The sequence below is a fragment of the Toxotes jaculatrix genome, chromosome 21 (genome assembly GCF_017976425.1).
Source record: "Toxotes jaculatrix isolate fToxJac2 chromosome 21, fToxJac2.pri, whole genome shotgun sequence".
Taxonomy (NCBI): domain Eukaryota; kingdom Metazoa; phylum Chordata; class Actinopteri; family Toxotidae; genus Toxotes; species Toxotes jaculatrix.
The window spans coordinates 1,145,294-1,162,818 of NC_054414.1; the positions used below are offsets into that span (position 1 = coordinate 1,145,294).

At 40.1% G+C, this 17,525-nt stretch overlaps 1 protein-coding gene across 7 annotated transcripts in view; it reads left to right on the forward strand.

Moving 5' to 3' along the window:
* Nucleotides 1–543: 543 nt before the first annotated feature.
* The window catches only part of exoc6 (exocyst complex component 6), a 34,070-nt gene continuing 17,088 nt past the window's right edge, over nt 544–17,525 (forward strand). For 3 of the 7 annotated variants that reach the window (XM_041067096.1, XM_041067097.1, XM_041067098.1), the window contains exons 1-8: nt 586–725; nt 12,553–12,724; nt 14,195–14,242; nt 14,386–14,476; nt 14,614–14,659; nt 16,314–16,367; nt 16,788–16,938; nt 17,075–17,230. In XM_041067096.1, coding sequence (XP_040923030.1) covers nt 586–725; nt 12,553–12,724; nt 14,195–14,242; nt 14,386–14,476; nt 14,614–14,659; nt 16,314–16,367; nt 16,788–16,938; nt 17,075–17,230 — 858 coding nt within the window. Of the gene's footprint in view, nt 726–1,573; nt 1,678–12,552; nt 12,725–14,194; nt 14,243–14,385; nt 14,477–14,613; nt 14,660–16,313; nt 16,368–16,787; nt 16,939–17,074; nt 17,231–17,525 lie in introns of those variants that run through there. The other 4 variants (XM_041067099.1, XM_041067100.1, XM_041067102.1 and 1 more) reach the window with 2 other exon arrangements.

Genomic DNA, 17,525 nt, shown 5'->3' on the forward strand with positions numbered 1-17,525 from the left:
TTCTAAAAATCTTTGTCTCCTCTTTGTGTCCCCCAGCTTTATGGAAAAATGGAACAATACTCACTGAAGTATTTCTTCAATATTTAAAGGCATTTTGATGATAATATTTCAGTTGACAGAAGGCAGAGTTGATGACATTGCACTTTGGCTTTTTTTCTTTTAGTTTAATTAATTCTTTAGCACCCAAACCTTTTGCCTCTGATACACAATCTAGTATTAGATTCACACTATTCATTCATTCATTTAATCAGTATCTAATCTGTTGTCTGATCGTTGCTGTGTTTTAAATGTGTATCTGTTGGGTTAAAGCCAACAGACCAGGTTTCTTATTACATTTCTTCAGGGTTTACAGTAGACGAGACAAATGTTAACACACAGGGCAACTGAAGTTAGTGCTGTTGGTTTCAAAGTCCGGTGAATCACAAGGCCTCTTTTTCCTGTTGCACCCTCTTTTTCTGCTGACCATAGCAGGTGCCCTGGAATTCACCACACACACACACACACACACAAAGACACAGTTCCTGGTGTCCTTCTCTCTCACACATGCAGAGAGCTAGTCCTCATACTTCAAGTGTGAAGAGAGAAATGGCCGGTGACAGGGTCCATGCTGCTTTACCTGACCCCCCCAGTCAAAGCGAAGACGACAACAAAGAAGAGGAGAAAGCTTTTGGGAATATTTTTGCAGAGTTAGAGTCTGTGGACCTTCCACTAGGAACCACCTTAAGGTAAACTCAGGACACAGTTTTTTAAATTTCATCTGCTGGCAGCAACTGACGGTGGAGTCATTAATCTGATTTACAAAGTGAGCGATGTAAAATGCTGATTGATCTTAACATGCACATCAGGAATCAAGAGATGATCTGTATGGAAGCTTGCATGCACTGTATTTGAGAGGGAAACAAATGTGTTTGCTTTTATTAGATTTACTTAAAATGCCAAAGGTTTAGTTTTAAAAACATTTTAAACACAGACAGGAATTAGTTTTATGAGCTGCATAAATATAGCCTTTTGCCTCAGGTATCACTTGTCAGGCTTCAATCATGTGATGGATTGAGTCTATAAATCTATATTTTGATTTAAAGGCGACAATGTGAAATTGCAATATTATCCTTAATCAATAAAAGTGCTTTACTCGGGCAGTAAAGTACTATTTCAATAAAGATGCAAATGCTGCGTTGTCTGTCATTAAGTATCAGGTCTCATGTCAATAAAATTAAATGTGATTTTATTTAAAGTTATTGCATTAATAACGAAGCAGTCTGTCCAGTGTGTTCATTCGTTTGTTATTATGAAAAACAGGATAACCAATTTCATTATAATATACATTATATACCTGCCATATTACTGACATAAATTCTGCAATTCAATTATGTAGCCACAGTATTTTTGGATAAAGGTCTATAGGTATTTTTGGGGGTAAAAGGTCACAGCAAGAATTGTATTGTACGGGATGCGTGGAGGAAACAAAGCTGCTGTCCCGGGATTGACTACAGCTGTAGTGCGCCCCCCACAGACCAGATCCTGACCTGGACTCTGTAGCTGTAGCTGCAGTGGTAGCCACAATACACACATAACAATCATGGCGGAGAATGAAACCCTGGAGTGTATAACGGAGCACGAGCGGATTTTACAGGAAATTGAGAGCACCGACACGGCTTGTGTCGGTCCCACTCTCCGGTAAGAATATATGGCTTCTTAGAGAGCGCTTACCAATCATAATATGTCCGTGTTTGGTTGCATCACGTACATAATCAGACCTTTTGTTCATGAGATAGCTTAGCTAACCTAGCCACCGGCAGGCTAACGTTAGCAATTCTTGCCAACATGCTATATGGTGTTGAAACGGGGCATGAGCCTAGCTGGCTTGCTAGCTAACAAGCTAACGTTGACCAGTGTTTCAGTCACAGTTTAATGCACCTTTAGAAAAATTGAGCTTGTGCGGGATTTTCCAAGTTCTGTGTACTGATGGACGGCTGGTGACCTGTCAAAAATGTAAACATCATTTGTGGGTGTGGCTGTGGGGCTGAACATCTTACGGATGTTAACTAACGGAGCTAACAATTTTGGCTAGTTGTTCAGCAAAAATAGAAGGTTAACGCTACTGACATTACACTATACCAAGGCTGGATGAGTCATGTTGACCCCCTGGTGTGGTGTTGTGTTGTGCTGACCAAAGAGCTTGGATGACGGTGAAATGGGATGTTGAATCGCTCAAGCTAACGTTCTCTAGCATACTGCATTTGGTTATGGTAGGCAGCTACCAAGTTAGCTTCCGAGGCCATAGTGAATGACATTAGTTTAATAGAATGAATTCAGCTTCAGCTGAATGCCTCTACCTCTCTCACACACTGTGAAGACAAACTATGGTGGTCTTTCAGCATAGCTGGGGAATCTGATGTATATATGCTCTAAAGGTATTTACCTCTTAAATGATCCTTTTATAATGTTATCAGCACTGTCATTCTTTTAACAGCATAGGTGATCTAGGTTGGTTGTCATAAAATGTCAGTTATGCCTTGTACCAGGCCATTGGCTCCTTAACGATCTTGGGCTGTTAATATGTAATTTGAGCACAGAAAAAAAATCTCTGCTGGTGTTGTTCTGAGTTGCTCCAGTTTTTGCCTGATTGTATTCAGGGGTCCAGACTTGTCACCTTATTGGCCAATATTTCCATTTTTGGTGTCCAAAATAGGTCATGAGCCTATGTAGTTAAACAGAGTGCTTGTTACAGCAGCCTAATTATGTGGCTTAGGAAGGGCAAATGCTGAAAAAAAAGAAGCTAAACTGAAATGACCTTGTGATGGTTTCTGTTTTGACTGTAGTGGTTGTGAATCATAAAAATCAGTTGTCATATCTAAGTCCTGTCCTTTACTTGAGTAAACTGCAGTTGCAGCTGCTGCAGCTGTCTCCAGTGATGGTGATGTGTACTTGTGTTTATCTGTAAACGCATTTGAATTATTTGTAATTTAAGAACAGGACTGGACTTAGGGGCAGTTGCAGGGTTCAGACATGGGCTAAATGGGGTAGTTCTCCTAACCAACAAGCCCACCCTAACACCAGAGTTAACTGGAGGTGTTGTGATGTTTGCATACATTTTACTTATTAAAACTTAATTTCTTTTTCGTGCTCGATGCAAGTAACTGCACTTCCTTTTATTAGGTATTAGGTATTGGCTGTTTGAGGCAGTGTGGCCTGGCAGTTGTGTACACCTTCTTCTGGGTGTGGATTAACACGTAGATAAAAAGAGGAAGTTGTAAAAGATTAAGTTATTAAAGTGTTTTGTCTAATACATATGTATCTAGGGGTGAGTGGTATGACTTTTCACATACTGGAAGGTAGAATGATAAAGCATATTCAGACTGGCTGAAGTTTGCTTCCTGTCCTCACAGGAAGCAGGAAGAGAGTGATCTATTTGTTTCAACATCCACCTGCTTTCAATTATTGATAGCAGGAAAGAGGAAGCTCATATGGCAACATGGAGACTGATGATTACTGGGCTGCTTGGACGTGCTTGTGTCCAGTTTGCATGTGTTGTGCTGATCATTATATCAGACATAGATCTTAGCTACAATTCCTTGAGGAGTTCTATGGCAATCAGTCATCAAGAGCACTAAACATTAGCCAGTTTCCATTGTAAGGAAATCTGGTTAAATTTTAAGACACAGGAAGAAAGAGAGCATAACACAATGTAGGTTCCACATAGAGATAATAATAATAATAATGATAAGAAAAAAAGATTTATCATTAATGAAAGTAATAATTATTTGCTGGGCTGTCATGTTTTCCAAAAATTAGGTTTGAAAGAATTATAAATGATATGCAGTTAGTTCAGACTTTTGGATTTTTGGAGAATAAATTTGGATGTGCACACCCCGACCACCACCCTCCGCCTGCCTTCATATCCTTGTATATGTCTTGCTGTTTTGTTGGTGATGATATTTTACATAAGATTCTGGCGAGGGACCTGCTTAGTGTGCTGAATAGTAGGCAGTCAGACAAGGTTTTGCACTGCTTGTACATGGTGCCTCACCTCTACCTCACTTGGGTTGCAAGCTAGCAGGTCAGTCCGCAGATTTGTTGTGGTTTTATTTATATAGAATAAAATATTAACTTTCCCCACATGTTAGAATGAATGTTCAAATTTCAAATAAAAAGGCATTCTTTGCAGACCTAAAACAGATATGGAATGAGAGAAAGCTCCTTCTCTTACAGCTCTAAAACATAGTCATCACTGTGAACTTGTGGTATCAGATTCTACCTTACACTTGTCTTCTGGCAGCTCAGACATTTGATAAGGTGAAGCAGGGTCTCATTTGTTTAACAAAATGTCTCCAACCGTTGGCCGCCTTGTTGCTTCGCAGACGTAAAGTCTAATGGACGGGGTGTGTGAGTATGGTTTGTCAGAGCAAGGGTGTTAAAGATTTTGGTATATTGAGTCTGAAAAAGTAGAATAGGTTAATGAACATAACACATTTGGAGACAATTGGTAAATATTGCTAAAATAAAAATTAAGTTAAACAAGAAATATATGTATAGACATGGATTACTAAAAGGGCCTATTGGGCATAGACCCAGGGCCCAAAGGGGTCAGGATGCCCTTTAATCTAGAGCCTCTTTGTTAAATGAGTGCCAATATTTCTTGCGGGAAAGTTGAAGAGCTCAGTCAAATGTAGAGACGTCATGATCATATTATTTCCTTCTGATTCTGTGTAATAATTGTGTTTCCTGATATTGAGTCAGATTTAATATTTATTTTTGGCTCATTCTCGTCCATTTATTTTCCTACATGACACAACCACACAGACTACAATACTTTCATTGTTTCCTTTTTTTTTCCATTGTTTTCTTTAGTTCTTTTACTGTGAATTTTTTGTTGTTATAACAGCTGTACTTACGGTTAGATTCAACTGCAAAATTCCATGGAAAAAGACCGAATGACAGAATGGTGTGGGTTGGGTGTGCACATCAGATCCATCCAAGCAATTCAGCTCGCTGAGATGATTATTACTTTGACTTTTAACCATGTGAAACTGTACAGCACAGGTATTACTGTTCAGTACTAATACTGAGATGTATTAATGAATATTGTCATCATGAAACAGGTGAAAATTCAAACAAGCTTTAAACTGTTTGTCTCTTTCTGCCGTGGCCTCCTCCCACTCTGTCTGTCTGTCTGTCTTTCCGTGTGTGTGTGTGTAGACAGAGAGAAGAAAGAGAAAGTAGAGAAAAGCCTGCATGTACAACCATATATCGCACTGTTTTTACATTCTCTGAATAGGGAAGTGAACAGTCCCCATTCAGAACCAGGCCTCAGAAGGCATCCCTACTTGACACTGTTGGTTTTGGTTTGGTTTTATTTTGCCATAAAACAAATTATACATATTTAATTTTACTAGACCAGATTTACTCAAATATTACTCATTATACAAACTGTAAATATGCAGTAGATTATTAAATGCATTTATCCATCCTTCCTCTTTCAATTTAGAATTTTGTATGAATTTTGACTCTGCAGAGTATTACACCGCCGCTGGTCTGTAGTACATTCAGACGCCTGTTAATAGGCTGGTTCCTGGGCATTTAAGCATTTATACATGTCTTGCTGTGAGATACTGAATCCTGTAAACAATGTTTAACCACTGTAGTGACTTATAATGTCCTTTACTGAAATATGTAGGTCTTTTTTTTAAAATTAGAATCTAAGATATATTATGTTGAAGCAGACCTGCTGTACATTCAGCCAATTTTAAATTGTATAATAACGTTTTCTTACAATTGATATTAAGAAAGTTTTTTTTTTTCCTATTTTTGTGTCAGATGTGTGGACGATATCTTTAACCCCAGGGTTTAAATGTAGGAACCTAGGCAGGCTTATTGAGGTGTGGCCTTGTATTGTAACTCACATTAAGAAATGTGGTTTGAGCAACCCGTCAGTTGCATGCATCTCATTTTGAAGTTTCTTGACTAAGCATGTTTTCTGAGTCACATTTTGAAGTCACTAACGAAGCCAACAACATGTAACATGATGAATAAAAATAGTAACATAAAAATCACTTTATTATAGAACACACTGCACTATTAAAACAAGACCCAACAGTTCCCACCATGAACAAGTACTGTGGAGAGGAAAAACTCCTCTGGAAAAACTAACAGCAGGAAACATCCAGCAGAACCAGACTCAGAACAGTGGGCGGCCATCTGCCTCCACTGGTTAGAGAGGAGAGAGAGAAGGGGGAGAGAGAGGCCAGGAACGACTGTACTATATATACTGATGTATTCGAGCACTGTCAGACTGGTTGTATGAATGATAATAATATTAATTATTATTATTATAATAAAATGGATAACGGTGATGATGAGAGCTGAGTAGTGGAAGCAGAGGAGAGGAAACTACAGGAAAGAGAGACATAAAGTTAATAACCTGCTGTAGTGTGGTATAAATGCATGTAGAAAGAGAGAGAGAGAGAGGAAAAAGAGAGAAGAAGTGCTCAGTGCATCATGGGAGTTCCCCCAGCAGCCTCGGCCCATAGCGGGGATGGTTCAGGGCTCACCTGAGTCAGCTCTAACTATAGGGTTTAAGCCTAATCTTAAACATGGAGAGGGAGTCTGCCTCCAGATCCCAAACTGGGAGCTGCTTCCACAGGAGAGGAGCCTGAGAGCTGAAGGCTCTGCCTCCCATTCTACTCCTGGAAACCCCATGATCCATGAGTAAGCCTGTATTTGGAGAGTGAAGTGTTGGGATAAGAGGGTTATATGAGGTCTTTAAGATAAGAGTGGAGCTCAGTTATTAATGACTTTCACTGAGTTAGTGTGACATATTGATATTAAGGAATTCCAGTGGTCCAGTGTTGAGGTAACAAATGCATAGATTAGTTTTTCAGCATCGTTTTGACACAGGATGTTTCTAGTGTTCAAAGTATTGTACAGATGTTAGGAGGCTGTCCTAGAGGCTTGTTTTCTATGTGAGACAAAGGACATGTCCTGGTCAGAAATGATCCTGCGGTTCCTTACAGTAGACCTGGAGGCCAAGGTAAAGCCAAATACAATAACTCCAGTTTTGTCTGGATTTAGAGCTGAATACAAGATGTTTGTTATCAATGGTGGTTCAACCAGTCAAGCAGCTAAATCAACTTCTGAACGTGAAAGTGATACTTTTGGCCAATGGAGGATGACAGTCAGGAGCCAGGCTACAGTGTGTGATTCTTCATTTGTCTGTTTTTTTTTTGTGTGTTTCCACAAAAAAAAGTAAAATATGTTCATCATTTCTCATTTTCAAATCTCGCTTTTTATTTTAATTTGAAGTCTTTTTTTTTGTCGTGAACATTTTTTTTTTTCCATCAAAGTTTTCTTTAATGAAATTAACACTGGATTACACAAACAAAACTGGAACAGCTGATACATATTCAGCAATGACTGATGGTGTCAAGAAGCAGAAAATAATAATGGCCGACTTAACGGTGTCTTTATTAATCTTGTGGTTAAATCTGTAACAGAACAACCGCAGTGCTCAGCTGACCCTAAGTCCACCATGATTTCCATTTTAAGCCACGTTTACTAAATTCTGTGTAGGTGGCTGTGGAAAGTGGATGTAAATTAGCAGCCCACAATCCCCCATGCACCTGTGCTTTAGTACATTTCCATGCAGGTATATCAGAAGGGGATCTAAAGACTTCCAAATAAAATAGTTTTAATAATTGCTGGACGTTTGTCTTGAGTGGACTAACTGCTCCAACGTGCACAGCTCAAGCCTGCGCAAGACTCTCACCTACGCATAAGTCTGTCAGATAAAGAGATTGTCAAACAAACAGATTTGCAGACAGATAAAACATGACAGACTGACAGAAATATGGATCTGGACCAAGCTTTGTTTATTTAGTTATGTTATCCGAGCCATTTCTTTGCCTGTCTGTCTGTCTGTTTGTTTTGGGTGCTTTAATGCTTCAACATGAACGCATGTCAAGATGAGAGCCTCTGAAACAAAGACCTGCAGGGAAAAGTGGTTTTCTTGCACAACACTCATGATTTGGGTCTGTCACAACCAACCGTTTCAGCAGTAATACATTAAACTTTGATTGCTCTTACAGAACCTCAGATTACACAAACACTTGCCACCAACTCATGAAGACATAGAAACAATAAGGCTTAATGAACGCTGATTGCAGTTGGAGTTGTAGGATAGATGGTGGGATCACAGGATTAGAGGAAAACACAGAGGCAGATCTGTGGCTCTGTGCTCTGATGTGAAATAACTGATCACAGTCACTGACATATACAGACCTGCTGTACTGACAGCGGCCAGCCGATCGGTACTGAACAGAGAGTTCAACTCAGTGCAGACTGTACAGGGTAACCAAACACTAGTCCACCAGAAGATTCTTAAGCCTCCGTTATACTTCCTTGTGGACAGCTGCAGACACCACTGACTAGTAGTTGTCCTTATTGTTCTACTTTCTAGTCTGCTTGTAGTCCGCTTGGTGCAGACCATGCAAAAGAATGGTGGACTGCAGTCTCAGATCCTCAGGCAGGACCCTACACCTGGGTGTCCTTAATTCCCACCTCAAGACTGAGGGAGACCGGGCTTTTGCAGTGACACCTGTAGAGTCTATGACATCTTATAAATCACTTCTCAAAGCAGATTTGTGTAAGAAGGCCTGTCTTTAATTGGTGTTTTAACTGTTTTTATTACTATTTTATTTTGTTTCAATTTTATTGTAAATGGCTAATTTTCTACCTCATAGTTCTTAATCTACACTAATTTTGTTACTGAAATCTATAACAAAAAAATCTTGGATCTATTTTTCATAGATCCAACATTTGTAATAGATTAGAGAGAACGGCTCTGTTCATACAGTCTGGAAATGTTTTCGGAGCTTTAGGAGCACCACATTTAATTTGATAGCTTTTAGATGAACATTGATCCATGCTTACAAAAAAATTCTCCATCAACAAGATCAAATTTGGACCAGTTAAAAACAGCAGTGTGAAGCTTGTGGTCTACTGTAGTACTAATACAGGGGGTTTTTTCAGATCTCTAAAGAGACTAATCAGTAGTTGATATGAGGATTTTGGGGATGTTCCGGTTGGTGGTTATCAGTTTTTTTATCAAGTTTTTTCTTGCACGTCTGTTTGTCTTTTTGTTTGTCCGTCAACTGCTCATGGAAAATTGGATAAATGACAGTTACTTTATTCTTTCTCCATCTGCTGTTCTACAGTTTATCTTTAATTGTTGGGGGGGGCGGTTATAGATTAAAGTCAGTCAAAACTGATGAATTAGCAGTAGAAAGCTACAACACAGCATCAACACTCAGCATCTGTGTTATATAGATTAATTTTATGGCAATCCCATATTTCCCATATTAAATAAAAAAAAAGACATGATGAAAAGATACAGACAGCATATATAAGCATTGCATTGTGAAGTTAATATGAATACACTGGTGAATTAAATGATTCACATAAATTGCTGTCCCCTCTGCCCTAACTGACTGGAAAAAAAAAACAGCCATGGGGGGAAAAAAAATCAGCTTTTTAAAAGGAAATAAAAACTTGAATGAAACAGAAATGACCTAAAATAAACTTTGTTCACTCTCAGTGAAAAGAAGCAGGAGATTAGTTTCAAATTGTGTTGGATTATTTCACAGTGTCATGTTTATAATATTTTTTTTAGTTTTTGTTCGCATTTTGGATTTCCGTAGAACTAATTAGACTAGTTAGTACTTTGGAAATCACAAAAACGGTCAGCCGCATCCAGCACCTTCAGCCCCTCCCATGACTTGCGTGTCTGTGCGTGCTCAACAAAATGAACAGTCTGACACTTCATTGACCCCGTGGGAGTGACTGTGGAGGCATTAAGTTTAATTCTCTTATTATAGCTCTATTCAATCTCAGTTTAACATGTATAGCAGCAGACATTTTTATTATTAATTAATCTACCAGTTCTTTGCTTGTTTTGTCCAAACTATGATCCAGAGTCAGTTATAGTACAGCCCACAGGCTGAAGTGATAACTAGAATATGATAAAGATATATCAGACACATATCATAAACATCAACCCTGGTAAAAATGCCTTAGTTTTTTATTTTTTAACAAATTGTGACCAAGATACACAGTCAGATGGAGATTTTACTGAGTAAAAATGAACCAGGTGCTCTCTGATGTGGAATGGAGACATATACTACATACAAATTTAGTTGATTTCGTAACTGATATAGAAACCAGTCAGGGCTAAGTATCTTACTTGCGCAAGTGGATGCTGAGAGCAGACATAGTTTTTGTTTTTGTTTTTTTTGAAAAATAGACTTTTGAGTTTAGTATCTCATTACGTTGGGACAGCAAATAGGTTTCCTCATGAAGATGGGTTAATTATTCTGAGGAAACATAAGCGAAAATGGATATTTGTTGGACGTTGTAATTCTATGTTTGCTACTAAAACTGAAAAAAAAAACAAAACAACGGAAAACGGTCAGTTTTCCGCACGCAAAGATGGTTGTCTGACACAGCCAAGCCACAATACCCTGGCATATGTTTTGATGTTTCAATCTTAGCCTTCATCTCCCTTTTCTATCAGGCCATATCAGCATGTTGGGGTTGGCAGCTAAATGCAGGTGCATTTTGAATAAACTGTTTGCGGTGTTGAGCTTTTGGTCACACGTTTTACGACCAGTGTCAGCCAACTGACAACTAACATTTCCATATCTGAAGGAGAGGACAAATGAAGCGAGACAGGAACATATCTAAAAGCCAGGAGAAAACCAAATATTCAAATCCAACCGCCTCCATCCTCCACTGCCTCCACTGATTCAGGACTTGTTCATCTAACAAGAATCTAACAATAACACGCCCTAACAAGAAAATGTGAAAGTTACCCTTCTCGCTGGTTTCTGGTTGGGAAGATGCCGACGTGCGTGACACAAACGTCTCACATTTTACGATCTAAAATCTGTGATGTTCAGGGGGGGGGGTGTTGTTTAGTAGTGTGTGGACCACAAAACACACCTAGAGAATGACTGAAGCGTGTGGACGACAGAGGCTGTTGAATCCAGATCTATTGCAACTCAAATGCTAAAAGAATCAAATGGTTAGTGTAGTTTATATCACAGTGATGGAGGCATGTTTGTGTGTTTGCTTGATAAATCGTGTGTGTGTGTGTGAGATAAAGAAAATAGTTTGAGGAATAAAAAGTCTCATAATGCTTTAACGTGATCAGAGAGCTTAGTTCAAAATATCAAATCTGATGTGATTTTTTAAGGAATTATACAAAAAAAATCGCAATTCTTTCAAATTTTCTATTCTTGCAATTTTCACTTGCTTCTGCAATTTCATTTAAAAAAAAGAATGCATCACTTTTGTTTGTTTTTTTTGAAAAGCTGCCTGATTTTTTTTTTTTTTTTTACTAAATTTAAGCCTGCAGAACTGACTGTAATGCTCCTGTAAACATCCTGTTTAATAGAAAATGCAGTGCTTATAGAACCTTTGTCAAATTAATTTGCCAGACAGGAGAAGTTTTAGAATTTGCACTTGTATAAAAACACGAATAAGCAACTGCGCATCCAAAATCATTTTATTATTAATTATATTATCATTATTTTCAGTATCCAATCTTATTTTTTTTAATGTAAAAAATGATCAAAGCTTTTATTTAATTCTTTTGTGTGAAAAATATGCTTTACCTTGAATGAAATATATTGCCTGTAATTATACAAAATGGCAGTAGCGTATTTATTAAAGATTTTAAGTAATGTTAGTGGCAGGCCTCGATGTAAGTGTGTCAGACCACCACTTTTTTCTGGACCACCCTCTGGAATCTGCTTGACACAGATGTCTCCTAATCACATTAAGCGGTTAGACAGAATCTAATCCTGTTCTTATATATATGGCAGGAATCATTTGGCTCAGTGGCATCACTCAGATGTCTTGCATCAGGTGTTGTGTGCTGTACACTCTCCCTCTTTGCCTCTTTTGGATCATTCATTTGGACCTCTGTTTTGTTCTGGTTTACTTAAAATAACTCTATAAATCTAAAAATGACAGAATCACAAAATAACCCTGCTCATTTATAGAAACTGTATATTATTCATTAACAGTTTATGAAAGTAGCACTTCACTACTCTGCCTTCACTAGGTGGAGCTGTTACTCCAGGTGAAATGAAGGGTCATGTTACTAATGAGCTCTCAGATCCTTTTCCGTTTCCTCTGATGGCCTGTTGGGGAAGGCACTGTCCCAGAGTCAGTGTGTGAACCTCAAGACTGTTTGAGAGACAGACAGATACAGTGTGGCAAGTTAATCTTGCTGAGACATCTGAAAAACAGATTAGAAAAGCTATTTTGTATGAACAGTTCTATACATACACACACACCAGACCATGTATGGACCAACACACAACCTGGATCACACACAGCAGTAACCCATGCATAAATGTAGATATGCAAAGTAACACATGAGCAAATCCTTTTCATTCTAACAGTTGTTTTCCCTCCTTGCCTCATCCCCCTTTTCTTTTGTTCCTTCACCCCCCCACCTCCTTGTTTCCTCACCTCGTTCGTGACTCTCAGGTCTATTTACGATGACCAGCCCAACGCCCACAAGCGCTTCATGGAAAAACTGGATGCCAGGATAAGGAACCATGACCGCGAGATTGAGAAGATGTGCAATTTCCATCACCAAGGCTTTGTGGACGCCATCACAGAACTTCTCAAAGTGCGCACTGATGCAGAGAAGCTGATGGTAAGAGACATTACTGAAAAGAGGACTACATGGCAGTAGAGCTGAGAACGTGGATGTTTGGCCTGTAGTGTGGTCAACCACACTAAAGCGTTTTTGTTGGAAAGAAACAGCTGTGTCCCACCTGTGGTGAGATCTTGGATGCATCCAGACAAGAGGTGGTCTCTGCCTCGGCATGAGCTGTAAAATAAATAAAATTTTATCTGTGAATCATTCATTAGATTTGTTTAAACTGCAGAGTGATCGATACCGGCACCGTCGATGCTAGGTAGCTAACTAAAGGTTAGGGCTAACAAAGGCTAACATTATTGTCTTATGTTCAGAATGAATGAGAATCAAAAAGGTGTTACCTGTCTTGTCGCTAGCTGTAGGTTTGCTTTGGTGGAAAGGTGAAAGGTGATTACTGTCCTGTGATGGAAAGGTCATAGGTCGTTCTCCCTGGCAGCGGACCGGTGCATCATTATCATATTAGATAACAGTCTTGGTTAAGTTTCTAGCATTGTCACCTCACTCTTGCTCTGGTGCCATGCCCTTGCTGAATTAAAAAAAAAAAAAAAAAAAAAAGAAGAAGCAGTGATTATGTAGTCAGCCCCTTTCATTTGAAAGCTTCACTGTTGAAAGGATTGTCATCAAAAAGCCGACTGGTCAATTGGGTCATGGCTCTCAGCCGTGTGACAAGAGCCGAGAGTTCAAAAATCCCCGTCCAGAATCGAGAAGTTTGTCACTGAATCTGTGAGAAAGAGCCTGTCACAAGCCATTAAACCCCATGAAAGGCCCAGTGCACCAGCGCCGGGTTTAGGTCCCCACTGCCTGGTTAATCTGAATTTTCCTGCCTTTGTCCTTGCCCCTTCATGGACAATGAGCTGATTACAAGGCTGAGCAGCTACAGGGAAGGAGGTTGAGAGGGAAACGAGAGGGCACGGAGAGTGGGAGCAGACAGAGAGAGGAAGGACAGATAGACATGGGACGGCATGTTTGGCTGAACCAAGACGGAGGTATTCATAAATTCTGAAAAAGTGTTCAACATGAAAAAAATACAAGTGCTCACGAAGAGAAAGTGGTGGAGTAAACCTAAAATGGATCATTTAAATTGTGTCTTAGGTGTGTGAACATTTTCACCACCTCCAACTTTCCAGGATGTCTCAACATTAAATCCCATTGGTTCTTATTGAAGACATAAAACTTTAAAGAATCCTCGTAAATATATAGTTAATTTATTAATGCAGCTGGTCTCTGTAGTTTATGACAAGATACTCAAAGAAGAGGAAATGATGGGCGCACATGGGATTTGTTGATAAAAGAATAAAATACAGAATATCACCAGTTGACTTTAAGGTGGAGATGAAGCAGCTGAATGGTGTGGTATTTCAAAATAAAAAAAATGTAAGAACCATGTTTACAGGGAAAAAAAGAATAAAAGGAAAGAATGTGGAGGCTGTGCAGTTAAACAGATGTTTGTGTCTTCTTTCAAAGGGCCAAGTGACGGACACTAATCGACGACTACAAGAAGCTGGAAGGGAGGTAAGTAAGTCCACATGTGCCTGTATGCACGAATGCGCAGGAGACAAAGCTCCACGTACACGTCACCGTTCTTTAACCCTAGTACTTAACAGTGGTGTCCTCTCTCTCACCGTCTCCTTCTGCCATGTGCTCCTCTCCCTCAGGTGACGGCTCAGACAGAGGAGGTGATTTGCTGCCGCATCCAGCAGAGGAACATGGCCACTACTGTGGAGAAGCTCCAGCTCTGTATACCAGGTATACCGCCACTGCCTGTGTGTCTTGTCTTTGGGATTGTTGGGTTAGTAGTGTGAAGTTCTGTTCACACAGAGTAAATAGCTTAAACCAACAACGCCTTCTGCTGATCCTGGTTCTCCTCTCTTCTTGTTTTGCAGTGCTAGAAATGTACAGCAAACTAAAGGAGCAGCTGGAATCCAAAAGGTATCTGTCCCACAGAGCATGTCATCAGAATCAGATCAGACTCATGTACAGCTGCAATATTAAAAACAGATTATAGGAATAGGAACTTATACCATGGTACTGTAGTACTAGAGTACAGTACTGCTGCAGGGGGTGTGGGTAGAGCATATTGTCACGACTAGTTGGCAGGACAAGCCAGAGGTGTTGCCAGAGGTTTAACAGACTTGCACAGTATACCTTTCAACCAACAGAGGCTACTGGCGCTATGTTTTTTCTCCTTCCACAATCTGGTGGACACATAAATCGTCAACAAACCAGGCGGTCCGGCTGTGCAGCTGAAGCTTCATGCTCTAATCTGATCGGGTCTGTCATCAGTGATGCTGGATGTGGTCAGGACAGAGGTCAAACTTTGAACCACAGAGGGCAGTGACACACTTCTTTTACAACTTGCTTTCCAGTAAACAGTAGTGTTACTGAAACAAGGGGCCAGCATTCAGCAACACGGTGCTTTTAGCTAGAGAGAAACAAACATCCAACCAAACCAATCTGTAAAATCATCCAGTGTCGCTGCTGCAGGTTTACTACCGTTAACCTTCCATGCTCATCTACTGCTCTGTGGGTTTAATTGAACTTCATTTTCACCCCATGAACCTCATGTTTGGCCACATTTCCATGCCTATATTTAAAAAGCGAGGAGGAGAGTTCACTTTAGACAGGAAAATAATGACCCCTTTTCTTGTTCATTAGTGTGCACCAAAGGAAGAGGCCATTCACTAGCTGGACAATTGACCCTCAGTGTGCCCTTGTTCGGAATAAGGCCCCCCTCACTCCGGCTCTGTCACGGCCCACGGCCAAGCCAAGACAATGGCTTATACACTGTTACTATGTATTGGAATGAGTTTGCGTTATTATGTGTACTGTATGTGCTGATGCCCAGGTCACATTCTGTTCAATGTCCTGTCACTTGCAGCCTTTGTGTCCTCCCTTCCTGGTGCCCTGCACTCTGACAAACCTTTTCACTGTACACTTTATGAGTCTGTCTTCTGTTCATGTTGTATACAACACATTTTACACTCGCTGACCGACCAATTAGATCCCTTCACAGCCCGCCTATCAGCCTAATGATGGGAGCGCAGCACACTGACCCAAGGCTGAACCCTCGCGATGAAGTGCGCACTATGACGGCCTGCAGTATCTTTAGAACGCAGCTTTCAGAATAGGCTCTGAGAATAACAGGTCACGCTGCTACACCATCTAATGCAGGAGACGTACATGCAGCTTTGTGATTCAGCCTAAACTCAGTTTTCCAGGGACTGTCTTCAGGAAGATGATGTTCATTTTTTATAGAGCTGTGACAGAGTTTACTTTTTGATATTCTATTACAGGAATTATGGGAATTCTCACACCTCCTCTCCCCACATGTCGTTGTAGAGATTAGTTTGTCCCTCTATCAGTTAAATGTATTGATGGGTAACTCCTGCAGCATGTGAAGAGAAATATGTTTGTCTTATGGTTTTTATTATGATGGTTTTTATGCAGCAGTTTCTTTAGTCCAAGATTATTGTCTCCTGTGGGAGACAATTAAAGTAACCTTGGCTGTGACCTTTAAAACCTGGAGTTCTAGGCATTATCATCAGAGGAGACACTATCCCAACATTACCATTTCTTTCTGCAGATACTATGCTGCGCTGAAAACCATGGAGCAGCTGGAGAAGGTCTACATCCCCAGGTAGGATTATACCGTCAGGTGTTCTTGAAGGAATGATCCACTAAAAATCTTTTGAGTAGATATAATACTTACTGTAGGCTTTAAAATGGCTCTGAAAAGTTTGCAGCATGGTCCTACACAGCTTAGATTCACTGCACTTAAAGGGAGCTTGTTACCTATTATGCTCATTTACACTTCTACATTTTATAGCTTTCCCATGAGCCATTTGATGGGAGGTTTAAATAATCTCCAGTCATTTTTTAAACAGTTACAGTGTTGAAAAGGAAGTACAGAAGAAACAGGATAAATCTCCGACAGGCATCATGATTGTTGTGTTATAGAGTCATAGCAGAATATATAGACACCATCATATTTGCTGACCTCAAGCTGTTGTTATTCATGTTTTATGTATTTAATGTATTTTATGGATTTGTTCTGCAGGGTCAGTCAGTACAGGTTCTGTCAGATCATGGCCGAAAACCTACCCAGACTGCGGGAGGAAATCAAGGACATCTCCATGTCCGACCTCAAGGACTTCCTGGAGAGCATCAGAAAACACTCCGACAAGGTTGGAGAGACGGCCATGAGACAGGTATGAGTTTGTGTCTTTAGCAATTCCCCCAACAGCTGTGGATAGGTGTTCATCACCTCACTGGTCTGTGTGTGTGTGTGTGTGTGTGTGTGTGTGTGTGTGTGTGTGTGTGTGTGTGTGTTGGATGTCCCTCCAGGCGCAGCAGCACAGGACCTTCCACAGCGCTGTAACAAAGCAGGCCAGTATGGGCCACTACACCAAGCCTGTGTACTCCCTCAACGGACGAACACACACTCACAATGGCCTGATGATGGACGACGACACAGGAGACGAGGAGGAAGCAGATGAAGAGGTCAGGGAGCATTGTGTGTGTGTGTGTGTGTGTGTGTGTTATAGTGTGGCAGGATGTGGTTGCACTTAAATAATGGTGTTATTCAAAACTGGATGCTTATATACTGTTTATAAATATCAGGGCTTTCTCAGCACCGTGTCTGTAAATGGGGAATTGAGTTGTCAGCAACATCACGCGCTCCCTGTCAGGCTCTATATTTGTTTCCTATGAATGAATGAGAGGAGATTTGAATAGCTTTCCACTTGATTTGATTGGTTGATGTGTGCCTGTAGGAGCAGCACCGTTGCCTGAATGT